At 46.2% G+C, this 27,391-nt stretch overlaps 1 protein-coding gene across 7 annotated transcripts in view; it reads right to left on the bottom strand.

Annotated features, from left to right (window-relative positions):
- Positions 1–27,391, bottom strand: part of PPP2R2C (protein phosphatase 2 regulatory subunit Bgamma) — a 208,899-nt gene that overhangs the window by 113,310 nt on the left and 68,198 nt on the right. For all 7 annotated transcript variants that reach the window (XM_077301538.1, XM_077301541.1, XM_077301540.1 and 4 more), the window contains 3 exons: positions 19,631–19,728; positions 17,284–17,449; positions 917–1,029 (listed from right to left, as the gene is read on the bottom strand). In XM_077301538.1, the coding sequence (XP_077157653.1) occupies positions 917–1,029; positions 17,284–17,449; positions 19,631–19,728 (377 nt within the window). The remainder of the gene's footprint in view (positions 1–916; positions 1,030–17,283; positions 17,450–19,630; positions 19,729–27,391) is intronic.

The raw sequence follows: 27,391 nt of genomic DNA, 5'->3' as shown, positions 1-27,391 counted from the left end.
CAGATAAATTTTCTAATCAAATAAATATCATGTTGTGTGCCCAGACCCTCCTGGGCTGCCTGAGGATAAAGATAAAGGATAACATTTCTGTGTACTTCAATATATATGAGTCCCCACCTGTCTGAATACATTGATCCACATGAAAGACAGTGAATGTAAATTTGCACCCCTTTAGGAGTCTGTGGGTACCTTTGAAATTCTAACACAGGATGGCGGGCACAATCACAAAATGGCTGCTGTAGGAGGAGGAGCCAAGCACAGAATGTCAGAGAGTGAGGTTATTCATTTATATGATAATAACTCTTCAACATTTCAAGCAGAAGTTCTGTTTAACAGAATGCCTTGTTTAAAAATATTTTCTTGCATACAGTCAGCTGACTTTCAGTCACACAGTGAGGAAACGAATGCTGTGGTGATAGTTGCTGCCAAACCAACATTTTAAAAAATCTGCACTGCATAGTCTCTCAGTTCTCCATGGCCAATCAGAAACCTCCTAGGATAAAGCGCCACCTGGACCTGCCCCATTTCTAAAAATACATGGCAGGTGCCAGGAAAGGTGCCAATGGGTGTTACAGTTCCTGTGGGTATCATCCTATTGGTTACCCCAGTGGAAATAATTATCAAAAACAATAGATTTTGAAATATATTTTAGCTTTATTTCAGGATAGAACATACCCTAATAGAAGGGGAAAGTGAAAGTTGAACTGGTGATAAACTGCTATTCCTACCCCACAAGGAACCCAAATTATGTTAATAGTGGGGGGTGGGGGTGTCAGCAAATTCAGCATTCTGAATACCATGGCCTGTGCATGTGTTGTTGCACTTACTTTACTAGCAGGAAGCCAGGCCAAATTCACTTCAATGGACCATCATGAACTGGGATTGGATGGCAGGAAGTGATGCTCTATGCACTCACCTGGAGTGAGGTCACTGTAGAAAGATCTTTCAGTTTCCCCTCTTCATCCTTTAAGTTGTATCCCTCGGGTCTCTTGTCTCGTTCGGCAATTTTCCACAATTTAATAGTTTTATCTTAAAATAAAAGAGACCAGCACTGTTATTAGAAAGAGCACTGTTGATTTATTTTTAATACCATAACCGCTGCATTAGGAACTTCCATTTCTGTACTGAAAAGCATTAAATGCAACTTCGATGGACTGGCTGAGATCACTGATACGATACGATAGCATTTATTGTATGTAGCCAAAGGCCGTTACAAAACACAATTAAAACAATATGGCACAAGTATAAATAAATAAAACAATATTTCTCCAATATTGTGTACCTAAAAATGTAAACATGGACTACTAAGTTACAATAAAAGGGATAAAATGGTGTATCAAGGTGGAGGCTCCTGTAAAAATGCATTAGCTCGAGTCTTCCTGGCAGCCAGAGCAAAAAGTGCCACCCTATACGAGATATAGGGGTCGACATCTGATATCAGATAGGTGACTTTGTTAAAATCAGAAATAGGGTGTGAGTTTGGTAATAACGTGGCAATAAATTTGCCCCTGGGTTCGGAGTACAGAGGACAAGCCAAAACAGGTCCTCCACAGATGGATTTCCACATATACACAGGCGTTGGGCTGTGGGTATTCGGAGATATCGCCCAGAGAGCATGGCTGATGGCATCATTTCAAACCGCAAAGATGTTAGGACCATTCTAAGATTACGTGTTATATTTACTAAATATGATGCTCTAGAATGGTCTTTTTTAATTGTTTTATACCATGGGGCTATACTGTGACAGCTGAATTGAAGAGTGGTCAATCAGTGAGTCAGCTTTGAACACCCAAACACGTAAATCAGAAATTATTATTATTATTATTATTATATTTATATTTATACCCCGCCTCCCCCCGAAGGCTCGAGGCGGCTTACATAAACCCGTCCCCTAAAACCATAAAATGACAATAAAAACCAATGATTTACAATAATTGTAACAGCGATGGCGTAGCCTACTCATTTGCTCTCCGCATCCTCATCTACGGTGGGGGGTGACGCTCTCTACCACCAGTTTGTGAGGGGGGGGCTGATCTTCTTTCCGCCCGGCCTCAGTTATAGGCCTGGCGGAAGAGCTCCGTCTTACAGGCCCTGCGGAATGCTGGTAATTCCCGCAGGGCCCTCAGCTCTTCCGGGAGCTCATTCCACCAGGTTGGGGCCAGGACCGAAAAGGCCCTGGCCCTAGTCGAGGCCAGGCGGGCTTCCTTGGGGCCGGGAACGACCAGTAGGTTAGCCCCCGCAGAGCGTAAAGCCCTGCGGGGGATATAGGGCAAAAGGCGGTCCCTCATATATGCTGGGCCTAGACCACGGATGGCCTTGAAGGTCAAAACCAAAACCTTGAACCTGATCCGGAAGGCGACCGGTAACCAATGCAGCTGCCTCAGAACTGGCTGGATGTGAGCCCTCCATGGTGTAGCTGTGAGGACTCTAGCAGCCGCATTTTGGACGAGTTGCAGTTTCCGGATCAAGCCCAGAGGCAGGCCGGTGTAGAGCGAGTTACAGAAATCTAGTCTAGAGGTGACCGTCGCATGGATCACTGTGGCCAGGTGTTCAGAGGACAGATAGGGCGCTAGTAGCCGAGCCTGGCGAAGATGGAAAAATGCCCGGCTAGCTACCTGTTTAACCTGTGCCTCGAGTGTTAGTGAGGCATCGATGGTCACCCCTAAATTCCTGGCCTGAGATGCGATATTAAGTTGCGTCCCGGCCAGAAAGGGTAAGCGCGCTTCCTGATCTGCCCCCCTACGGCCCAACCACAGAACCTCCGTCTTGGAGGGGTTGAGTTTCAGGCGACTCTGCTCGAGCCATCCGGCTACGGCTTCCAAACATCTGGCAAATGGATCTGGGGGGGAGTCCGGGTGGCCATCCATGAGGAGAAAGAGCTGGGTGTCATCAGCGTACTGGTGGCAACCCAGCCCATAGCTCCGTACCAGTTGAGCCAGAGGGTGCATAAAGATGTTAAATAATGTAGGAGAGAGCACCGAGCCCTGTGGGACCCCACAAGGGAGCCGGTAAGGGCCCGATACTTCCTCTCCCACGGCTACCCTCTGTGTCCGGTTTTGGAGGAAGGAGCGTATCCAGCGTAACGCTGTACCCCTTATCCCCGTACCGGCAAGGCGGCTCGCTAGCAGCTCGTGATCGACCACGTCAAACGCGGCCGACAGATCTAAAAGAACTAGCACAGCAGAGCCACCTCGGTCAAGCTGGCGACGAAGGTCATCCAACAAGGAGACCAACACAGTCTCCACCCCATGACCAGGGCGGAAGCCAGACTGGTATGGATCGAGTGCCGAAGTATCTTCCAGGAACGCTAGGAGCTGGTCCGCCGCAGCCCTTTCCACCACCTTACCCAGGAACGCTAGATGCGCTACTGGGCGGTAGCTTGCAGGGTCATGTGGGTCCAGGGATGGCTTCTTGAGGAGAGGGCACACCATCGCCTCCTTCAGCAACTCAGGAAACTCCCCCAACTGGAGAGAGCAGTTAACAATATCCCTGAGCTGCTCACCTATCCGTCCATCCCTCCCCTTAAGGAGCCAAGACGGACAGGGATCAAGGGGGCAGGTGGTTGCCCTCATCCTCCCCAGCAACCCGTCCACTTCGGATAAAGAGAGCCGCCTGAAGCCATCAAACGTTACCTCCAAAGGCGGCCAACGGGCCTCTAGTTCATTAACTGTATTAACTGTAGCTGGAAGGGAGTGGCGGAGCGACAAGACTTTATCCGCGAAATGGCTCGCAAATGCCTCACAGCTGATGGTCAAATTCCTACTATTTTGGCGCCCATCTTCCAGGGCGGTAAGAGATCTAACAACCCTAAATAGTTGAGCTGGGCGAGAGCTAGCGGATGCAATTTCCGCGGCAAAGAATTCACGTTTAGCCGCTTTCACTGCCATCTCATACGCCCTCATAAACGTGCGATGAGATGTTCTTGTAGCCTCGTCACGGGCCTTCCGCCACACTCGCTCTAGTCGTCTCAATTCCCTCTTCTTCTCCCGGAGCTCCCCAGTATACCAGGGTGCCCGTTTGAGTCGAGGGCAGAGAAGACGTCTAGGAGCAATCTCGTCTATGGCAGCCGACAGGCGGGACTGCCAGTCCTCCACCATGGCCGCTAACGAGATGCCGGGAGGTTTCGGGTCCCGCAGAGCATTCTGGAAACCAATTGGATCCATGAGTCTCCTTGGGCGGGCAAAAATGCGCCCGCCGCCCAACTGGGGAGGGGGTGGGGTCTTGATCCGAGCCCGCAGGGCATAATGGTCTGACCATGGTACGGCCAAAGCTGTATCCAGAACCACCTCTATCCCTGCCCCAAAGATCAGGTCGAGGGTGTGGCCGGCCTGATGGGTGGGCCCAGCAACAAATTGCGAGAGCCCCAGCGTCGCCATGGCCGACACTAGGTCCGAGCCAAGTCCTGAGGGCAGCGCGTCCGCATGGACATTGAAGTCCCCCAAGATTATAAGCCTGGGGTACTGCAAGGCCCAGGCGGCCACTGCCTCCAGCAGGCTCGGCAGGACATCTGGTTGGGCGTTGGGCGGACGGTATACCAACCAGATGGCCAAACTCTCGACTGAGTCCAACCCAATACCGACGCACTCCACTCCCCTGATGTCTGGGGCCGGGAGAGCCCTGTAGGAGAAATCCTCCCGGACCAAGATTGCCACCCCCCCTCCCCTCCTATGGACCCGGGATTGGTGCAGGACCGCAAACCCTGGGGGGGCAAGTTCCTTTAAGGCGACTGTTTCGCCACCCCTCGCCCAGGTCTCAGTCACACACGCAAGGTCGGCCCCAGACTCCGCGAAAAATTGTTGCAGAGTTGAGGCCTTGTTGTTGATTGACCTTGCATTGCACAGGACCAAGACCGGGTCCACCCTTGCCTCCTCCCCCGTATATCTGGGGATGGGACGGAGGTTAGAAGGGCAGCGAGCACGCCTCGGGCGTCTGCCGTGTAACCACGGCTTGGCCCAAGGACTAACACAAGTGCTCTCTGACCTTCTCTTGTCTAACCTCCTCCCCCAGCCATATCGCCCTTGACCCATTATGGACGAGATCCCGGCCCCAACTTGGGCCCCCCCTCGTGGTGGTACCCCTCCAATCATACTCCCAGGGGAACAAACCCTCAGCTAACTAGCTGCCCTAGAACCCTAGCACTAATACTCCTAGGTTGCACTGAATATCCCACCCTAGCCCCCCCAACCCAATTCCACCCACTAAACCCACCCTAACCTCCCTCCCTAACCTTATCTCTGCAAGCCAGCAGTCCTATTTCACCAGCAGGCTAGGGCCTAGTCAGATCCCGCCTCGAGGGGGTTCTCACGACCTTGCCCCCCACTGGTTCCAATAGATCCCTGCTAGGGCACCTTAACTTATCTAATTCCCCGTAGATGGCCTTGAGTATGCCCGTATTCTTATCCTTATCTTGCCCCTCCCCCTCAACCCCCTAATGAGCTGATTCGTGCAGGTGCTGAGTCCAATTTCCACTTTAGTCGGTCGCCTGGAGGTCCAGGGCTGCGTTTCCCGGATGATCTTCACGACCCTGCCAGGTCAAGCCACTAGAGAGCGCAGGATGGTAGATCTTCGTAATGCCGGTTCGTAGCTTAAAGTGGTAGCACAGCTCCGAAGGCCTCCCAGGCCAGCAGCTCACAATAGACCAAAGGCCCTTGAACGCCCCACCCAGCGGCAGGGCCAGCAGGGAATACGCAGGGAGATCTTCCTCCGCAGCTCGATTTCTTAAGTTTGGGGTGCTGGTTCCACACACTTGCCAAGCAAATGGCTGCCCAAATGGCTGCCCAAACCCTGGACGCTGCTCCGCGGTCTCTCTCCAGTCCCTTGCCGTGCAGGAGCGCGTTTCAGTTGCTGCGGCCTCACCCACGATTCCCACGCTGGTAGGGACTTCTTCTTTTGTCTCCCTCTGTGGACTTAATCGGGGAACAAGCCTAAAGGCAGCTCCCCAGAGGGAGGAGGGTGAGCTTGCAGACGTGAGGAATAAGGAGCAGGTGAGGAGGGGGGGAGGGCGAGGGGGGGTGAACGGTAGCGTTTCCACTACACCCCTGACTTGAGTTGCATTCCACAGCTGCAATAAATCCAGCCGGGTGTCTTTATCAAGCCGCAGGGTCGTCACTCCCTTTACTAGCTCTGCGTTCTCTCTGTTCTTTCTGTTCTGCCCATCCCCCTCCCTCGTCGCTCTCACCGCACTCACTGTTCTCAGCTCTGTCCAGTTCTTTTTCCAGTTCTTTTTCAAGTCAGTTCCGTCGGGTGAGGGGGACCAGGTGGTTCTTTCTAAAATCCTCCCCAAATACAGATAAAAAAGGATGCTTGAAGCCTCATTAAAACCCATTTTCCTTAGGCGTTGGGTGGAGCATTAAACTCCACAACTGACCGCGCCGCCATCTTATCTCCTTAATCTTGGCTGATGTATGCAGTAAGTCATCTGGTATGGTATAGCGTGAAAGAATGGAGCTAAAAAAATCAGACCGAGTCCTCTTTGCTCAATAAGAGCTTAAAACTTTGATGGCTTATAGAATCTAATTTAGTTGTGATGTCTTTCTTCCAAGATTTCAGAATAGCTAAGTGGGCACGGGCTTTGAGTGAGGGAAAACCAAGCTCTGCCCTCATCAGGGCTGCAGGAGACCCTTTTGGAAGAGCCAGGATACGTATGAAAAAAAGCTCTGAATAAAATCTCAGAATGGCTCCAATGATTTTTAAACCAGAGGCCTTTATAATTGCAAGGTGGACATTCCAGTTTAGAGTCTCACTGTAAGTGATTCCAAGATATTTAAATGTACTACACTGTTCTATAGGAATATTGTTTATACTCCAAATAAATTTTTTAGGTCTTTTCCCAAAAACCATAATTTTTATTTTTGTGTAGTTGATGGAAAGGGACTCTTCCTTACAATAAGTACCCAAGTTGTTAAGTAGCTTTTTCAGGCCAACTCTTGTAAGGGAAACCAGGACCATGTCATCTGCATACAGCAGGATAGAGACCTTTTGCTGACCAGCAGAAGGGGGTACGAATTCTGGGCCCGATAGTCTTTGAACTATATAGTTGATATAAATATTGAAAAGCAGAGGGGCTAATACACACCCCTGCTTTACCCCTTTCCTTACTGCAATTTCATTAGAGAGCCTGAAGCACCTACCCTAATTTTTGTGTGGGTGCCTGAGTGCAGTTCATGCATCAGAAGCAGTAGGCGTTTATCGATGTTAGTTTCCCTCAGCTTTGATCAGAGTCTGTCTCTATCAATGGAGTCAAAAGCTGTGGCTAAATCAATGAAAGCTGCGTATAGGGCTCTCGTAGGGCCTTCTATACTGGAGTAGGCTAAATAATGGAGGGTTTGACAGTGGTCAATGGTAGAATGGCCTCTTCTAAATCCTGCTTGGTGTGGGTGTAAGATATGGTTGTCAGCAGCCTAGTCCTCTAGTTTATGTAAGAGGAATTTTCCATAGAGTTTAGTTGCAATATTTAGTAAACTAATGGGGCGGTAGTTTTGTGGGTCGATCTTGTTGCCTTTTTTGTGGATAGGAACCACTATGCTCATCTTCCAGCCATTGGGGAAAATGCCTGATTCATTTATCTGAGTGAAGACCCTGGCTAAGACTGGGGCCCACCAGTTAGGGAACACTTTAAATAAATCAGGTGGAATCAGATCTTCTCCAGGTGATTTATTGGAAGCTAAGGATGTAATAAGGCCTCTGACGTCAGCCTCTGTGACTGGGGGCCAAGCTGGTAAATTTAGAGAGTCAATGGAAATAGCCTGGGTATTTTGTTCTGTGCATGGTGGGGAAGGTGGCCAGGCTCCAAAAGTTTTCGAAAAGTGTGTAAACCAAGTGTTTCCAGATATTTGGGCTTCAACCTGTTGGAGTGATTTTGCAAGCCCGAAAAAAACAAGGTTCCAGAATTGAGACTCATTTTTCTCCTTTACTGCCAGATTTAGTTTGTTCCACATCTGTTTAGCATAGTTAGCTTTCTTGAGCTTAGATCAGTGAGTCAGCATCTCCAAGGCCTGCAGCTAAAACATCACCTGGGCTTTCCTTGAAGCTGAATGTTGGAAGGGAGAGAACTAGAATCCGAGGGAGGGGTTTTGAAGGGACTCTCCAGCTTATGTTTTCTCCGGAATATCGAGGTAAGGGTGTGTCAAAGTTATTGTTGTCGAAATACTGTTCTAATTGGTATGTTATTGTTGTTACATTGTTATATTGTTATATTGTTATACTAGAGGCAAAGCCCGTTGTATATAAGAATACAATGGGTGCTAGAGCTTGGCAGTGAGAAGAGGAAGAGGAGGAGTTGTCCACTCTGTAAGGGCATGGGCTTGAATGCGTGTAGTGTGGGGGGTTGTGGTGGCATGGTGACAAATGAGGGCATGGGTGTGGAGATATGGGTGTCTAGAACATGTGGTGTGGAATGTTCACTGAGTATGGGAGAGGAATGACCTTTGGGAATTTTGGCATAGTGGTTACAGATGAGCTTTCCAGAGACATGTCTTCAGATGTGTGAAGGGAAAATCAGACTGGAGACTCTTCTTAGGGGGAAATTACATGGCAACCAATTCCTCCCAGTTCTGCATTCAACACCATTTCCCTTCTTGGCCCCCCGCCCTAATACACATGGAGTAGTCACAGTACACAGGTGTCTACCCTGCTTTTTCTGTCTCCATTTTTTTACTGTTGATAAAATGTTATGTGGCCAAATGCTTCTTTCACAGCTGCTCCTTAGAAGAAGAAGAGCTGTACCCTGCTGTTTACTATCCAAAGGAGTCTCAACGTGGTTTACAAACACCTTTTCCCTTCGTCTTCCCACAATAGACAACCTGTGAGGGATATGGGGCTGTGAGAGGTCTGAGAGAACTGGGAATGGGCTGCAGTGACCCAGCAGGCTTCAGGTGTCTCCAAGCAGTTTTTAATTGCCTTCCATTCCTCTCCCCATAGCAGACTCTCCGTGAGGGTGGCGGGGTAGAGAGCTTTGCTTGGAAGATGGCAACCCTAAGAGGAGGTCCCTCTGTGCACAGCAGTCTTGACCTTAGTCAAGTTTATGCATACCTAGGTAGTGTGGAATTCCAGAAGATGAATCTATACCAATCTGGCAACCTTACCTCCTCTCTGCAACGTTTTCTTGACCTAAAATATGCCAGGGGGTGCTAGGTAGCTGTGGGGCATTACACACTTTTGAGGCCCCACTTTCAGACTTCAAGGAATATGTTCAGACCAGGGACAGCCAACCTCCAGGTGGGGCCTGGAATTGCTGCTCATCTCCAAACTATACAGACCAGCTCTGCAGTGAAAAATGGCTACTTTGGAGGGGTGACTGTGTAGCACTGTATCCCCCTGAGGTTTAGGGAAGCAAGCCTCCAGGTGGGGTCCGAGAATCCCCTGGAAGTACAGCTCATCTCTAGGCAGTTAGGCTGAAGGGAAAGCTCTCCCCCTCTCATGCACTCCTTCAAAAGGACTGCAAATGGCCCCAGAATCCACTTGGATGCTTGGCTGCCGTTCTGAAGCCTGAGACCTACTGCTGGCAACTGAAGTCCTTTTTGTTGTCTGCAAGGCCAAGTCGTTGCCTAATAAAGGTGGATCACCTAGCTTTCCCCAAAGTCTCAATGTCTACTTTCCTGTAAAGCTAACTCCACTTGAAATTCTGGGTCACTTATATCTTTGAGTTCATAGTTTTTATTTTATTTACCAGGCCAAGCTTGATAAAAGTCACTTTAGTTCCCATGTCTCTCCAGCCATTTACTTGTTCACTATTGACAGTTTCAGGCTGTAAATATTCTTTATTTAGATCTTCCTGAACTTTCCAGACTAGCAGGATTGATATTGGTCTGTCTGTCTCTCTGCACCCCAAAATACAAACAGCTGCTGGTAAGAGCTGGCCAAAGCCCATAGCCCAAGCGGGACACACCCACAACCACTCCTCCCCAACCACAGTCTGTGAGCCTCTACCATCCTCTCTAGATCGCAGCTCATAGATTATAATGATCAGCTCTGCAGGCAAAAATGGCTACTTTGGAGGCCGGACTCTGAGGCATTGTACGATTTTAAGGCCCCCCTCCAAACCTCCAGGAATATCTCCTATCTAAGGGTAGCCAACCTCCAGGTGGGGGCTGGAGAGCTCCTGGAATTACAGATCATCTGCAGAGTATAAAGATCAGCTGCCCAGGGAGAAAGGGCTCCTATGGAGTTTGGAGGTCTCCCACACAGGTTGTTGTGGAGTTGAATCACTTGAGGCCTACCACACAGGGTTGTTGTGCAGATGAAACAGGAGGCAAAAGAACCTCTGCAACAGATTCAAGTTTCACCTGCATAACAACCCTATGTGGTAGGTCTCAAATGTGGAGAGAGTTCCTTGGCTCATTCTTCCCTCCAGCAGCATGGCCGGCCACAGCAGTATTTTAAGTGAGAAGGGGCTTTTCTGTGGCCTCCCTGTCAGCCAACTGTTTGGCAGAAGGGGAAGCTTCCCCCCCCCCTCAAAAGGAATGCCTACACCCATGCCTGCGTTGCTCTTGGAAACGCCTTCCTCCCCTCAGTCAGGGCCTATCAGAGGCTCATTCGCAGCAGGTCTGAAGGGAGGGGGGGAGGGGAAGCACTCACCAACCTCCTGCCAGCTCTGTCAGGGTTCTGAGGCAATTTACAGTTGGACTTGACAGATAGGAAAGCCTTGCGGCGAAAAGGGCTGGCGCAGCCTGTCCAAGCCTCTGTTCTCATCACCATTGGCAGCTCTACTGAACTCCTCATCATGCGGTGGTCAGGAGCAGACTGGCAGCCATGTCTCCAGATTGCCCCTGGCTGGACTTGGTGGGCAGTTCGGAAGGTGCTTTGCACCTCCTGACTGGATGGAATAGTCTGTCCTGGTGAGGGCCCAATCGGATTGGCCCCTTGGCCCCAAACTGAAAAGTGGAGGGGCCAATCGGAAGGCGCTTCACGCCTTCCAACTGACCCCTCCTCTTGTCAATAAAGGGCCAAAGGGCCAATTCAGGGACTGAGCCCACCCCCACACCCTTAGCCTTTTATTTATACTGCGGAACGCAGTTTACAGATTATTTTGGGACAGCATTTCTAGTACTAGATGGTGTAACAATGGTAACAGTGGAGATAACGGGCAGCCTTGCCTGGTACCTTTGTTTATGTTAACTGATTGTTCCGTAAGCATTCCATTTACTAAAATCCTTGCTTCCTGTTCGGCGTATATACAACTAATAAAGTCAAAAAAATATCACCACAGTCTATCAATTTTATATTATTCCTCATTAATCTTTTTGCATAAAACCTGTTTGATCTTGATGTACTATGTTCCCTACATATCTTTTCAGTCTCTCCGCTAATATTTTTACAAAAATTTTATAGTCCATGTTTAATAAAGAAATTGGTCTATAAGAGTTGGGCAATGTCACGTCCCCTCCTTCTTTATGGATGAGTGTTATTGAAACTTCCTGCCAGGATTTCGGAAGGGGCTTTTCAGAGTTTTGAGGCCCATCTATAACCTCATTTAATAGTTGGAGCAAGTAAGGAGAAATTGTGTGTCCCATCTTTTTATAATATGTTGCATTTAGCCTATTGAGCCCAGGGGCTTTTTGCACTTTTGTTGAGGATATAGCATCATTTATTTCTTGCATAGTGATTATTTGATTTAAAATCTTTCTATGAAAGTCTGTGAATTTGTTGATTAATATATCTTTACAAAACATCAAAGAATCTCTTTTTGATCTGGTTCCTTGTATATATCCTGGAAGAATTTGTTGATGCATGAATGGATTTCTGCTTCTTTAGTATAGTTTACACCTTCATCGTTTAGTTTGTTAATATTATGCTTTTGATAATTTTTCCTTAGTTTGTAGGCCAACCATTTTCCAGGTTTGTCTGCCCATTCAAAGTTTTTCTGTTTGAAGTAATCTAGCTTCTTCCTCATCTCTTTTACCTCTGTATTCTCAGTAGTTTGATTTGGTTTGCTAATTTTCTAGTTTGTTGTTTTTGATGTTGACATTCCAGTTGTTGTAGCTTTTCCTTGATCTCAGCTAATTCTTTTCTTTTCCTTGTCATTGTGTTTTGTCGTATAGGTATGCCCCTTATAAATGCTTTATTTGCATCCCACGCTGATTTGATGACCAGCATTGATCTATTCTTGAACAGGCATTGTGTCTGTGTGAATAAAGTATAAATTGGCGTGATTTTGGCGTGATTTTTGGATGATGCTCCTTCCACACATCTACTAGTTCAAATTGCTGTAAATTAGACCTTGCTGAGGATGGAAAAATTGCTTTTTTTGATGATTTGTCCCAGAATGCATCATGAACGGCGTTGAAATCTCCGATTATCATTACCTCATTCTCAAGCAAGCCTAAGTGTTGTGCAAAAAAGGCCTCCGTGGCATTGTTGGGAGCATATAGATTGACCAGATTGACCAGAATAAACTTTTGACCATCAGGGAGTTTGATCTTCACGAAAATATAGCATCCTTCAGGATGAGAAAATATTGTATCTGCCAAAATATTGGGATTTTTTATATAAGCTGCCACACCAAATCAACTCAAGTCTTTATTATTACTGTACTAGACCAGTAGTCAAATTACAAAATACATAAAACCATCTGGCATTAACAAAGTACATAAAAGGATAATTGATAACTAAAACAGTATAAAATTTAAAAACATTCCAGCTATAAGAATCATTCTGCTTTTAAAACTCACAAGCATTATCTCAAGCAATTAAGACTATTTCTACCTAAGTTGCTCTGAATCCACCCAGCTTTTCCTTGTTTTGATTGCTCTCCAAGCGATTCTGGCCACAACAGAAGTTATTTCTATGCTTTTGTCTGACGAAAGCCGTGACTTCTTCGGGTTGTAACACCTCTTTTCTTCATATTAGTCGAAGCTAAAAACTCTATTCCTAGTTTTTTGTTTTGCAATATACTCTGATGTTTCTTTGCAATATGGGTTTCCTGTAGGCACAGTATATCATACTATAGCTTTTTTAGTTGGTTAAAAACTTTAGATCTTTTACTCAGCATATTTAGTCCATTAATATTTATTGAGATTATCTTTAATGACTCCATTTCTATTTTTTAGATATGGCTCCTGATCCAGATGCCCCCTGTGAATCCTGTTGTGTTGAAATCTTCTTCTGCTCTTTTGCCAGCTCAGATCCTTTAGCTAAAATATCTGCTAGTTCTTGTGCTTCTTGCAATGTTTTTATGATTTTCCTTTCGGTTGGCATAATGACTTCTAATGCAAATGGAATTCTCCAAAAATATCTGATATTTTGTCCAATCAAGATTTGATGAAGAAAATGAAATTGAGCCCTTTTCTGTAGTGTTTCCATTGGTAGATCTTGAAAAACCCTAACTTCTTGATCTTCCAGAGAAAATGGGTCTTCTCTTTGACTTGGATTCAAAGCTAACAAAAATATCCCTTGGTTGATTTGCTACTCTCAAGTTTACTCTATACGCTTTTTCAATTTGTGGTTTGTCTTCTTCCAGGTACTCTACAATTGCCATGGTCAACTCCTTTTTAAAATCTTTCTTACCAAACAATTCTGGTGCACCTCTGATCCAAATATTTCTACCTTGTGTTTCGGCTTCTAGTATATGCTTCTCATCTTGAGTTGTTACCATCACACCAAGTTTGGAATTTATGTCTCACTCCCCCTTTGGATCTAGTTTAAAGTCCTCTTCACCAGGTGTGCAAGGGTTCTCCCAAAAATAATTTTTCTGACCCTTGTGAGGTGCACACCGTCCTCCTGATAGTAGCCCCTCATATTGACATCTAAGACCATGATCCAAAAATCCAAACCTTTCCCAATGACACCAGTGATGTAGCCAGTCATTTAGTTGCATGATTTTTCTCTCACTTCTGTCAGGATCAGTGCCTGCTCGCTGCCATGAAGTATTGGCTTGGCCTGGGTTTCTCCATGTTTGCTTGGCCTATGTTTTACCTTTTGCTTTTTGGGTCTTTTGTAACTTCGACCCTTTGTATTTTTAGCCGCCTACCTGAAATCGAAACTAGTCTGCTGTACCCTGCTATCATGATTTACTGTGAACTATTTGTCTTTTGAACTGGCCGGAAAGGCCTGCTCTGTGTAACAAAAGTAGTTATCTTGTCAGTAGGGAACCTTGGGAACCTTCAAGTTTTGGGCGGGAGAATTGCCTTGATAAGGGATGGCTAATGTAACGTTTGGCAGAATTGACTTTTCCAGTTTAGGTGTTTGAAGTAACTTCTCAATAAAAACGCTTTCTTTTCATAGAAGCTTGTTGTGAGTTCTTGCTGCACTTGACAACTTCCTAAGCCACGGCCACTTACAGGAAGAACTGATGAAAACACAACCTGTGCTCCCAGGTCCTTTACCTTTCCCCCCAGATCCACAAAGTCTTTCTTAGTATGTTCCATAGTCTGCTGGGAAGTATTATTTGTTCCTACATGGATGAGAAGGAAGGGAAAATGATCTGTGGGCTTGCTGAGTCTTTCCAGCCATTCTGTGACATCCTTTATGCATACACCAGACCTCTTGAGACAGCAAGTGTGGTCTACACACTTTGGCCTCTACGCCTTTCAGCAGTGAATCCCCAATTACCAGTACCCGTTTCTTTGTACACTTGGTCGCAGACCTAGAACTCTCACCTGTGGGGGCCGGTGAAGTGTTTGCTGGGCTTCGTGGGGTTGTCGGGGGAGAAGACCTAGAACACTCAACTGTGGGGGCCTGTGGCTTTTTTGCTGGTCTTTTTTGGGACTTGCTGTTCATGGGGAATTGCACATGCTCCTGTGTTCCTGAATCAACCTTTTCACACAGATCCTGGAACCGGTTGCTCAGCATCAGTGGGTCAGACCTTCTCTTCTCTTCTACTCCTATGTGTAACATCCTTCCATTTATTACCCTCCTGTATTTGGTGCTCCTGATTTTGATTTGGTAGATTTCCATCCTCCTGCAGCATATTCAATCTTCTCTCTAATCCCCAGACTTTCTCCTCTAGCAGAGCCACTAATTTACACTTGCTGCATTTGTAAAAACTGTCCCATTCCCCCAAGTTAAGAAGACATACATTCCGCAGATGTTACATGTCACTACCTGAGCTTCTTCAGTCTTCATGCAACTTTGATTCATCTGAAATGCTTTCAAACAGTCCTACACTTCACTCAATCCTTCAGCTTGATCCTCCGGCAATGAACCTACAGCCAAGACTCCTTTAGCTATTGCCCTATGGCTCCTTAGAGCTTTCTGGTTTGATCCAGAACCCAAGAGTTCTTTGGTTCTTTTAGTATTGCCTCTGACAAGAAATAGCCTTTTATAACACAAAGGCCTACTCAGCAGAGGGCAGAGCTAGCAGTCAGCTCCTGAGAACACTCTCCTTCTCCCAGTTCCTCCAAATGCTGCCTCCTCTGACAAATATGAGCCTTTTATAGCACAAAGGCTTACTCAGCAGAGGGCGGAGCTAGTAGAGGGCAGAGCTAGCAGATTACAAGTTGAAATCTATTATACATAGACATTGGCATTTAGTCTCCAAAATTCCAGGATGTGATTTGAAACCACTTGTGGCATGGCTATAGTATTAAAGAACTAGTAACCAAGGTTGCTGCGACAATGCACAGTTCGATTAAGTCTTTGCCATCAGGAAATTATAAATGTGGTGATTGATCTGTTTGTGGACTCATCCTAGCAATTTCTGAGTACAAGCATTCTAAGAATTGTGCTGTATGTATTAAGGATTCCATCAAATTCATGTAAATTGTTGTGTACATAAACAAGTATACCGGTGGCCTGAGTTACATTGGCATCTCCAGCAGTCCAGAATTAATTATGAAACATTTGTACTGCATCTGTAACGGCATCCATGGAGCTCCACTGGTATCCCACTGGACTACCACACATCGTTTGCTGGATGACCTTTCTTTTTTTTTTGGCATCAAAACCATTTGAATTTCAAGGATGCAACACATCCTTGAGAGAATGCTTTTTCATCTTTCAAATGGACAATATCTCTCCTAATGGATTAAATTCTAATTGGGATTTATCTTGTTTCTTATCATTCTGTCTTTCTTGAGGATTCATATATTGAACATGAGCCCATCAATTATGACTGGGAACACCCGTTGGGAGCTGAGTTTGTATCAATGAACAGATTCCTATTCCTAATTGGGTTTGCATAATCCACTAATGGATCAATCCCACACTTTATAAACCTATGTGATATTTGAAGGTATTGTTCGATTATAATTTACTATGTTTTCATGGTACTTCAGATTTATAATTCATGTAGAATTATTCTAATGATATTTTGTTTTAGGTTATCTTTGAAACTGATGCATTAAATTAAACTAACTCCTATTACTGAAGTGGGTAACATTAGTGCATTTTACATCACTGTTAGTACATATTTCATGTTTTAATACCCTAGTATTATTATTTTAGGATGTAACCACTAAAGAAAGTTTCATCTGTGAAAACAGGCAGTATACCTAGGAACTTGTTTTGGTTGCTCCAATGTATTGAATAAATAAATACAAGGACTTTGATTATCTAAAATTATTTTTGTTCAGCCTGTGGGTCGTTCATTCAGCTTCAACCTCCAGGTGCAGCCTGAAGATCTCACCAAATTACAAATTCATAGAATCATAGAATGATAGAGTTGGAAGGGACCTCATGGGTCATCTAGTCCAACCCCCTGCACTATGCAGGATGTTCACATCCCAATCGCTCATCCACTGTAACCTGCCACCCCCTTGAGCCTTCACAGAATCAGCCTCTCCATCAGATGGCTATATAGCCTTAGGAAGTCTGAGCAACAATAAAGCTGATAAGCTGAAACCCCTAATCAAAAGCGGGGAAAAGATGTATTTGGCATGGCACCTATATGAAATTAAGCTTCAATAGGGGCAGGGTCAAAAGTACACCAGAGACCATTCCTTGTCTCTAGTTGCTTGTTGCCTCACCTCTGAAGGTGGAGACACAGAGAAGGGTTTGAGAGCTAGATCTTCTCAAATGGCAGGCTGAATAAGTATGAGAGGATTTGGTCCTTCAGGCACTTGGCCCCAAGCCATTTAGGATCCCAAACCAGCAGTTTGAATTGTGCCCAAATACAGATGGGTAAATAGTATAGATCTTTTCAGCCTAGATCCTTTAACCAACTTGACAATAACCTGGCAACTGCATTTTGGATTGATTGAAGTTTCTGAACTGTTTTCCAAGGCAGACCCACATAGAGTGCATTACATTCATCTAACTTGGCATTAGACCCCCACCTCCATGCAACCCACTATGACTCCCCCAGCCTGGCTTTGACAGGTGATTTGTATATTAACCCATCAATCTTACCATTCGTGGAAAGGAGAGCATGAGCTGCATTGTGCTTTGGAAGCCACTTGATCTTGTTTATTTTTTCCTCTATTTCCAAGCTCTTCAGATAGTCAAACTCTGGCTCATGGCTCTGGAAGGTGCTATAAACATTGTACTCGCCTTGACTGTAAGGTTCATTTTTGCTCTGTAAAGAACACAAAATTGCAATAATAATGCCTTTAATACAGGGTTTTAACACAGGATCCAATCATCTTTGTTTTCAGGGACAACCCAAGGCACTTCCAAATTCACTCAGACACCAAATCTCATGGGGTATCTGTGGGTTGCAGTGGTTCAGAGTGCTGGATGAATATCTGGAAGAAACAAGTTCAAATTCTCCACCAGCTGCAATGGTTGCCAGTTGAATTCCGGATCAGACTAAAGGTTCTGGTAATTACCTTCAAGGCCATACGCGGTCAGGGCCCAGCGTACCTGAGGGACCGTCTCCCCGCCTATGCCCCCAAAAGAGCTCTACGCTCTACTGCCTCCAATCAGCTAACGGTCCCTGGCCCTAAAGAAGTTTACCTGGTCTCGAGCAGGGCCAGAGCATTCTCTGTCCTGGCCCCCACCTGCTGGAATGAGCTCCCAGAGGAGATCAGGGCCCTGACGGAGCTTAAACAGTTCCGCAGGGCCTCCAAAAAGGAGCTCCTCCACCAGGCATTTAGCTGAGACCAGACGTAATCTACAGCGACCAAGGGCCCCTGCTCCCCCCCCCCCTCAGAATACTACCTATATACTCAGGACCTGTTTGTATTGTTGCACTGTTGTATTGTCTATATTGTTTATACAGTTACATTGTTATATGGTTAGAACCATTAGTTATTATTGTAAAGTTATTCACATGTTTATAGACTGTTTTATGTATTGTTGTTTGTTCTTATGTAAACCGCTTTGAGCCTCCGGGGAGGGCGGTATAAATAAATAAATAGATAGATGATAGATAGATAGATAGATAGATAGATAGATAGACAGACAGACAGACAGACAGACAGACAGACAGACAGACAGACAGACAGACAGACAGACAGACAGATAGATAGATAGATAGATAGATAGATGATAGATGATAGATGATAGATGATAGATGATAGATAGATAGATAGATAGATAGATAGATAGATAGATAGATAGATAGATAGATAGATAGATAGATAGATAGATAGATAGATAGATAGATAGATAGATAGATAAACAAACAAATAAATAAATACATACATACATACATACCGTGGAAGCTGGCCAGGTGACTCTGGGCCAGTCACACCATCTCAGCCTGACCTACCTCACAGCTTCTTTGGTTCCCCAGTGGGGAGAAAGGTGGAGTATACATGTTTAATTTATTTAATTTTTAATTTTCTCTCTCTGTTAATATCGTAATATCTTTTAGTTCAGTCTTAATACATCTATAAACAGATCCAAATGCTTGAGTATCACATGCATTTGAATACAGTATTCAAAGCCTGAGTGGAAAATCTGCCCACTTGTTCCCCCAATAACTATTAGTACTAAAACACCAGCTGGGTGTCGTGGTTAGTAGCGCGAACTTCTAATCTGGCAAGCCAAGTTTGATTCCCCGTTCCCCCACATGCAGCCAGCTGGTGACCTTGGGCTCGCCACAGCTCTGATAAAACTGTTCTGCCCGATCAGGAATATCAGGGCTCTCTCAGCCTCACCTCCCTCACAGGGTGCCTGTTGTGGGGAGAGGAAAAGGAAGGCAGTTGTAAGCCACTCTGAGACTCCTTTGGGTAGAGAAAAAATAATTAAATGCACAATTAAAAAGTGAAGACATGGTCTGGGCTCAGCTGCCCTCAAGCTTCATACCCTTTCAAATCAGCTTCCTCCCACACACAAATCACCTTGAATGACCTTGTTATGAGTGGCCCCTCCACCAGATCTATGGTGGGCAACCACAGGTAACAGGGGCAGAACTTAGGGAACCTCCAAAGATCTGCCTCCCCATTTGGGAGGCAGATTAAAACTTTTCTGTTTCCCGGTACCATTGTTTTGGTTCAGTGGAACATAAGGCAAAAAGCAGTTGTCCATTTCGTAGCAAGGAGCATGTGGGTGTGTGGGTGGGTGTCCTGAAGGCTGTTGGGATTTGCTTGGGGGGAGGGGGGGATGCTGCAGGTCTCCATGTGATTTTTCAGGGCTGCTAAACAAATCATCTGTCCCAGTTGATTGTTCTTTTAGAGGAGAACCAGTTTTGATTTTCAAAGGTGAATTTATTATTCAGTCTGAATCTCTGGTGTAGACATTGTTCACTATTAATTGCTGAAATAAGAGTCATAACCTGATAATAATGGGGATAATATAACATGCAGCCTACCTCTGGCTCCCTTTGGAATATAACAACTCGACCACCTTTGTCCCCAGTTGCCAGTAAGTCCCCTGTGTGGTTGAACTCAGCCGTTGAAATAATGTCCGCTGTGGGGGTGGGGTGGGGTGGGGTGAAAAGGCAGACAGTTATATACCATACAGAATAGTGGAAACATCAAATTTTCCCCACAAGCCCCAAAAAAGGAGTGCCGTTCTTTCCCCAAGCCAAACAAAAAAACACAGTAATCCTGTTTTTCTCACAATCTGAATCTTCGAACCACTCCCACATTTTCTTCCAAATTCTCCCGGCCCGCAAACTTTTTTTTACAATTTCTGATGAAATACATAATGTCATGACCCTGGTTCCCCAAATGCCAAAAGAGAATAGGTAATGGCTAAAAGCTCAAGACTGGATTGCCAATCCCAACTGGGGAAAATTAACAAATGAGGAAGCTGTCAGGATTAGTCCCCTGATCTCTGCCATATTTTGAGATTGACCAGCGAGACTCCATCTTTTGTAGATTGTGTGTTTGTAGAACCTTTGTAACCCCTTTTATGACCCTGCTGTGACACTTAGTTGCAAATGTTGCCCTGTACTTTGTTAGCTACAAAGAAGGGCGCCGATTCAAAGAAGGGCGCCACAGAGGGGAGCGGGGAGTTATTCGACCCTGGGAAAGAGGGGGAATTTGGGCTGGAGAAATGCATTGATAACGGCTTGCTTTCCATGAATCGATTAGTTTCGACTTCAGACGTGGTTCAGAACTACTTCCAATAAAGCTTTCTATTAATCCAGAAGCCTAGTTGTGAGTCTGCCTGCCTTTCAGAGAAGTTAGCACCTTGGAAACAATGGGAAGTGTCAGGTTTGCCTCCAACCCTCATTGAGCATCGTCAGAGCCACAACCCCTACTAAAAAACAAGCATGCAACAATCATTCAGCTTTATTTGAATTTATTTATTACTAAAATCAGAACGGGCTTTGAAAGCCCCCCCCCACCGTGGGCTCCTTTCTCCCCCCTCTCTGCAGCCTTCCCCCCCCCCCCCGGCGCAGGAGGCTCCCTTTGGGCTGGGAAGCTCCCTCGCAGCAGCAAGAGAGCTTCGGGGCCTAAAGAGAGTGGGAAGCCAGCCCCCACGGCAGTACCGCTGGGGAGGGGGGAAGGATGGACACCTGCAGTATGCATGTTTCAACAGCATATATGAAGAATAGCTTGACCAGGGAGGATCGGCACTGCTTATATTATTAGATTTCTCAGCAGCGTTCAACACAGTAGACCACAAGCTCCTAGCTCACCGCCTTGCCGGTGCCGGGATCAGAGGGACTGCCATTCAGTGGCTGATCTCCTTTTTCCAGAATCCCAGACAGAGGGTAGCAATAGCAGAGAGTTCATCAAGCCATCACCAACTGGCTTGCGGAGTCCCCCAGGGGGCAATGCTCTCTCCAACTCTATTTAACATCTTTATGCACCATCTTGCCCCAGCTGGTGCGGAGGTTTGGGATGGGTTGCCACCAATATGCTGATGACACCCAGCTCTTCCTCCTGATGGATGGCCACCCCGACTCTCCCCCTGAAACATTAGCCAGCTGCCTGGAAGTGGTGACGGAATGGCTTAAGCAAAGTTGTCTGAAGCTCAACCCTTCAAAGATAGAGGTCCTGTGGCTGGGTAGGAAGGGTCCAAGCGAGGAAGCGCGCGTTCCCAATCTGGATCGAGTGCAGCTAACAGTAGCCCACTCTGCCAGGAACCTGGGAGCGATACGATGCCTCCCTCTCAATGGTGGCTCAGATCACAATGGTACAGTGGCTGGCATTTTACCACCTCCACCAAGCCAAACTACTAGCGCCTTACTTGGACACCGAGCCACAGTGATCCATGCAATGGTCACCTCTGGGCTGGATTCTGTAACTCGCTCTACAATGGCCTGCTCTTATCCTTTATTCTTGGTCTGGAGACTGCAATTAGTCCAGAATGCAGGTGCCAGGGTCCTCACAGCAACACAAATCCAGACAAATCCATGCTGACTTCCTTGGATCACCAAATTGTCCCCCAGATGTTTGCAGATCGCTCCCTTTAATATCTGCTCCATTATCTTCCCCACAACAGAGGTCAGACTCACTGGTCTATAGTTTCCCGGGTCATCCTTCCTCCCTTTTTTGAAGATCGGAATAACGTTTGCTCTCTTCCAGTCCTCCGGGACATCTCCAGTCCTTAAAGAAGTCCCAAAGATGATGGACAAGGGCTGTGAAAGTTCTCTGGAAAGTTCTTTGAGCACTCTCGGGTGCATTTCATCTGGACCAGGGGATTTGAACTCATCCAGTGCAGCTAAATGCCTCTCGACAACCTCTCTATCCATGTTAACCTGCCACCCAGACACTATCCTTTGGCTACGGCCATCTCTAGATGTGCCTAAACACTTTGACCTGTGGGAAAAAACAGATGTAAAATAGGCACTAAGCCTTTCTGCTTTCTCTGCATCTTCCGTTAGAGTTTGTCCATCTGCACCCAACAGTGGGCCTATTGCCTCCTTTACTTTACGTTTGCTCCTCACATAACTGAAAAATATTTTCTTGTTACAATGGGCTTCCCTGGCTAATCTTAGCTCACTCTCAGCTTTGGCCTTTCTGATGATTGATCTACAGTGCCTAGTAACCTGTAGGTACTCTTCTTTAGAGCTCTGTCCTTCCCTCCATTTCCTGAACATTTTCCTTTTCTTTCTTAGTTCCTCTTGAAGTTCTCTGTTCATCCAAATAGACTTCTTAGAGCTCCTGCAGTGTTTTCGTCTTTCTGGGATAGTCATTGATTGAGCATGCAATAGCTCTTGTTTGAGTAGCGCCCACCCTTCACATGCTTCCTTCCATTCCAGCATTCTCGTCCATGGTATGACACTCATCATGTCTCAGAGTTTATTAAAGTTTGCCCTATGAAAATCTAACATCTGCGTCTGGCTACAAGCTTCCTTGGCTCCCCATCTCAAAAGGAATTCTCTGAGGACATGGTCACCTCCCCCTAGGGTTCCCACCTCCTTCACCTCATCCACCAACTCTTGCTTGTTGGTCAGTATTAAGTCCAGTATGGCTGAACCACTTGTGGGTTCATCTACCATTTGATAAATGAAATTGTCAGCCAGGCAGGTCAGAAACTTGCATGACTGAGGACGCTTCACAGAGTTTGTTTCCCAGCACACATCTGGGAAATTGAAGTCACCCATGATGACAAGGTCCTGCCGCTTGGATATTTTCCCAAGCTGCTCACAAAGTGCAGCATCCACATCCTCTCGTTGGTCAGGCTGTTGGTAGCAGACACCAACCACCACACTATTTGTTTTCCCCTTGCTTATTTTCACTCAGATGCTTTCCACTGTAGATATGCTCTCCTTCACTAGAATTTCCTGACAGGTAAGCCCTTTCCTCACATACAGTGCCACTCCTCCACCTCTTCGATCTATTCTGTTTTTTCTGAACAGTTCATATCCATCCACCATTACATTCCAGTCATGAGAATCATTCCACCAAGTTTCTGTGATGCCTACTAGATCATACCTTTCCATCAGCATGAGAAGTTCCAGCTCTTCCTTCTTATTGCCCATGCTTTGGGCGTTAGTATAAAGACTTTGGGCGTTAGTATGTTAAAAACTACCGGACCGATCACCGAGCCCTGAGGTACCCCGCTACTTACCTCTCTCCGGTCTGATAGAACACCATTGACAACAACTCTGCGGTTCTCTTATCCGGCCCAGGGGATTTGAACTCATCCAGTGTAGTTAAATGCCTCTCGACAACCTCTCTACCCATGTTAACCTGCAACCCAGACACTATCCTTTGGCTACTGCCATCTCTAGATGTGCCTAAACACTTTGACCTGTGGGAAAAAACAGTGGGCCCAACAGTGGGCCTCCTTTACTTTACGTTTGCTCCTCACATAACCGAAAAAGCTTTTCTTGTTACAATGGGCTTCCCTGGCCAATCTTAGCTCACTCTCAGCTTTGGCCTTTCTGATGATTGATCTACAGTGTCTAGAAACCTGTAGGTACTCTTCTTTAGATCTCCGTCCTTCCCTCCATTTCCTGAACATTTCCCTTTTCTTTCTTAGTTCCTCTTGAAGTTCTCTGTTCATCCAAATAGGCTTCTTAGAGCTCCTGCAGTGTTTTCGTATTTCTGGGATAGTCATTGATTGAGCATGCAATAGCTCCTGTTTGAGTAGCGCCCACCCTTCACATGCTCCCTTCCCTTCCAGCATTCTCGTCCATGGTATGACACTCATCATGTCTCTGAGTTTATTAAAGTTTGCCCTACGAAAATCCAACATCCGCGTCTTGCTACTAGCTTCCTTGCTCCCCCATCTGAAAAGTAATTCTATGAGGACATGGTCACTTCGCCCTAGGGTCCCCACCTCCTTCACCTCATCCACCAACTCTTGCCTGTTGGTCAGTATTAAGTCCAGTATGGCTGAACCTCTTGTGGGTTCATCTACCATTTGATAAATGAAATTGTCAGCCAGGCAGGTCAGAAAGTTGCATGACTTTCCACCTCTTCCTTTTTATTGCGCATGCTTCGGGCGTTAGTATAAAGACATCTGAATCCTTTTTCTTTAGGTTCCCTATGAGCTGGCCTTGCCGTTTGGGCTGCCTCCGATCGTTCTCCTTCCATACACTCCCTATGTTGATCGTCTCCTTCCCCTAGTGGCTTTAGTTTAAAGCTCTCCTGATGAATCTCCCCAGGTTCCTGCCAAACACATTCTTCCCCAATTTCGATAAGTTCAGTCCATCAGGTGCTAGTAGGTCTTCCTCAAGAAAGCCTATCCCATGGTCCCAGAAGCCAAATCCCTCCTGCCGGCACCAAGTACGCAGCCAGTGATTCACCTCCATTATCTTCCTCTCCCGACGCATTCCTCTTCCCTTGACAGGCAAGATTGAAGAGAATACCTCTTGTGCCCCCATTTGCTTGAGCTTCCTCCCCAGATCTTGATAGTCTTTTTTAATAGGAGCAATGGTATTCAGGGACATGTCATTCGTTCCCACGTGGACCATCACAAATGGGTAGCGATCCGTAGATTCGAGGAGTTTGGGCAGCCGTTCTGAAACATCTTTAATTTTCGCCCCTGGCAAGCAACACACCTCTCGGGTTAGGGGGTCGGGCCCAGCCACATGGCGATCCATTCCTCTTAGCAGGGAGTCTCCAATTACCAGTACTCTCCTTTTTTTCTTCTTATCAACTCCATTTCCTTCTGTCCCCGTGGCCTCTTCCCTTTGTCTTAGACTTTGTTTTGGGACCTCTTCCTGCGTTGACCCTTGCACCTCCTCTGCAAGGGCCTGAAATCTATTCTGGAGCTCCAAAGGCCCCGAGAACTGTCTCGCTCTTCGCCGTTGAGTCTTTTTCCGAACTGTCTGCAGAGGCTCCCTAGTGTGGTCAATCTCCTTATCCTCTTCAGGACTGGTTGTATTCTCTTTATTCCGAGTTGCAGGGCTCTGGTCTTTGAACTCCTCCCTTTTCTTACTTTGGGTCAGAGTAATAATTCTGTTTTCTAATCCCCTAATCCTTTCCTCCAAAAGTCTTACCAGCTTACACTTGGGGCAGATGTTGTCCATCTTGTCTTCTGGGAGGAAGGCAATCATGTCACACTCACTGCAGATGATGGGATGAGTTTCCTGGAGGTCCATTGTAATGTCTAGGCAGTGCAAGTACTAGGGAAATATAATCTACTGATTTTAATTGCTCGGCCAAGAAATCAGTTATTTGATCAGTTATCAGTTATCAGTTGTAAGAGCCTCTTGTGGCGCAGAGTGGTAAGGCAGCCGTCTGAAAGCTTTGCCCATGAGGCTGGGAGTTCAATCCCAGCAACTGGCTCAAGGTTGACTCAGCCTTCCATACTTCTGAGGTCTGTAAAATGAGTACCCAGCTTGCTGGGGGGTAAACGGTAATGACTGGGGAAGGCACTGGCAAACCACCCCGTATTAAGTCTGCCATGAAAACGCTAGAGGGCGTCACCCCAAGGGTCAGACATGACTCGGTGCTTGCACAGGGGATACCTTTTCCTTTTACAGTTATCAGTTAAAAAATCAGTTATTTGATCATTCATTGTTTTAATACTGAATTTTCAGGGGTTGGCGAGGAGCCAATATTAGAGGTTTATGCTCCCTCTGTCCAATTAAGACATCCCAATAAATATTTTACATACCGCCCTCTTCTGTCACTGGGCGGCAAAGCCTACAGCAGCCATAAATTGGTACAGGGTTTCAGCTTCACACAGAGATTTTGAGCATGCTCGACTCTGCTGGGCATGCCCAGTGATTATGTACCAAAAATCAGCAACAGAGCCGGAGAGGGTTGAATACAGCAGGGCAGGAATAAGGCCAGCATTGGACCGAGTGACAAAGAGAGAGAACTTGCTTTGGGGGCAGCGTGGTTATAGAGGCAGGGCTGCCTTTGGAAAGGAAGATTTAGGGGGAAGGAGGAGTGGAGGACAGAAGGATTCGAGGGGGAGCGAGGGGATCTCGAGAGAGAGAGAGCTTTAAATGTGACTGTTGAGGAGACTTGCTGTGGGTCACTGTTGCCTTTTCTTGTGAGGATGGAACGCTTGGTGCTCGTACTAAATAAATAGGTGTGTGCGGGGTGGGGTGGGTTTGCTGATTGGCTGGCAAGTGGTAGAGTTAAAACCTTTCCAAATAGAGATGCAAGCATTTTGGAAGTTTGTGCTCCAGCCACAGACTTTTTAGGTTCTCCGGCTCCAGCCATTCAGAAATCTGGTGCGATTTGCAAAGACTTGGCAGCCATAAATGAGACTTCTGCCGGAAATAGATAGGCATTTAACTTGATGTCTTCTCGAACTACTTCTTCCCCTCCCCCCCCCACGCGGCAACGCCTCCATGGGAGGCTCCCTTTGGGCTGGGAAGCTCTCTGGCAGCGGCAAGTGGGAAGTTCCCCGCCCCATGGCAGTGCCGCCGTGGGAGGCTCCCTTTGGTCCTTGAGCAACTGGAACTGAGAGCTGTGATTTCAAAGACTCAGCATGGGTTTCGCAAGAACAAGTCATGTCAGACCAACCTTATGTCTTTTTTCGAGAAAGTGACTACCTTGACGGATCAGGGGAATGCCGAGGATATAGTTTATCTGGATTTCAGTAAAACTTTTGATAAGGTTCCACATGGTATTCTTGTTCACAAGTTGGTAAAATCTGGTATGGATCCTAATTCTTTCAGGTGGTCAATAATTGGTTGACAAATCATACACAGAAGATACTTGTTAATGGTTCAGCATCTTCTTGGAAAAAAGTGACAAGTAGAGTACCCAAAGGATCTGTCAGGGGGCCTGTGTTGTTCAACATATTTATAAATGATTTGGATGAAGGTTTAGAGGGGATACAACAAAGATGCTGAGGGGTTTAGAGATCAAGATGTATGAAGAAAGGTTGGGGGAGCTTGGCTGTTTAGCCTAGAGAGGAGACGACTGAGAGGGGATCTGATAACCATCTTCAAGTATTTAAAAGGGTGCCATAGAAAGGATGGAGCAGAGTTGTTCTCTCTTGCCCTGGAGGGACAGACCAGAATGAATGGGATGAAATTAATTCAAAAGAAATTCCATCTCAACATCTGGAAGAAGTTCCTGACAGTTAGAGAGGTTTCTCAGTGGAATAAACTTCCTCGGGAGGTGGTGGGTTCTCCATCTTTGGAAATGTTTAAACAGAGTCTGGATAGCCATCTGATGGAGAGGCTGATTCTGTGAAGGCTCAAGGGGGTGGCAGGTTAGAGTGGATGAGCAATTGTGATGTGAGTGTCCTGCATAGT

The sequence above is a fragment of the Paroedura picta genome, chromosome 10 (genome assembly GCF_049243985.1).
Source record: "Paroedura picta isolate Pp20150507F chromosome 10, Ppicta_v3.0, whole genome shotgun sequence".
In the NCBI taxonomy this organism is placed as follows: domain Eukaryota; kingdom Metazoa; phylum Chordata; class Lepidosauria; order Squamata; family Gekkonidae; genus Paroedura; species Paroedura picta.
The sequence above is the reverse complement of the archived record's forward strand: the minus strand, read 5'-3'. Positions and strand labels throughout refer to the sequence as shown.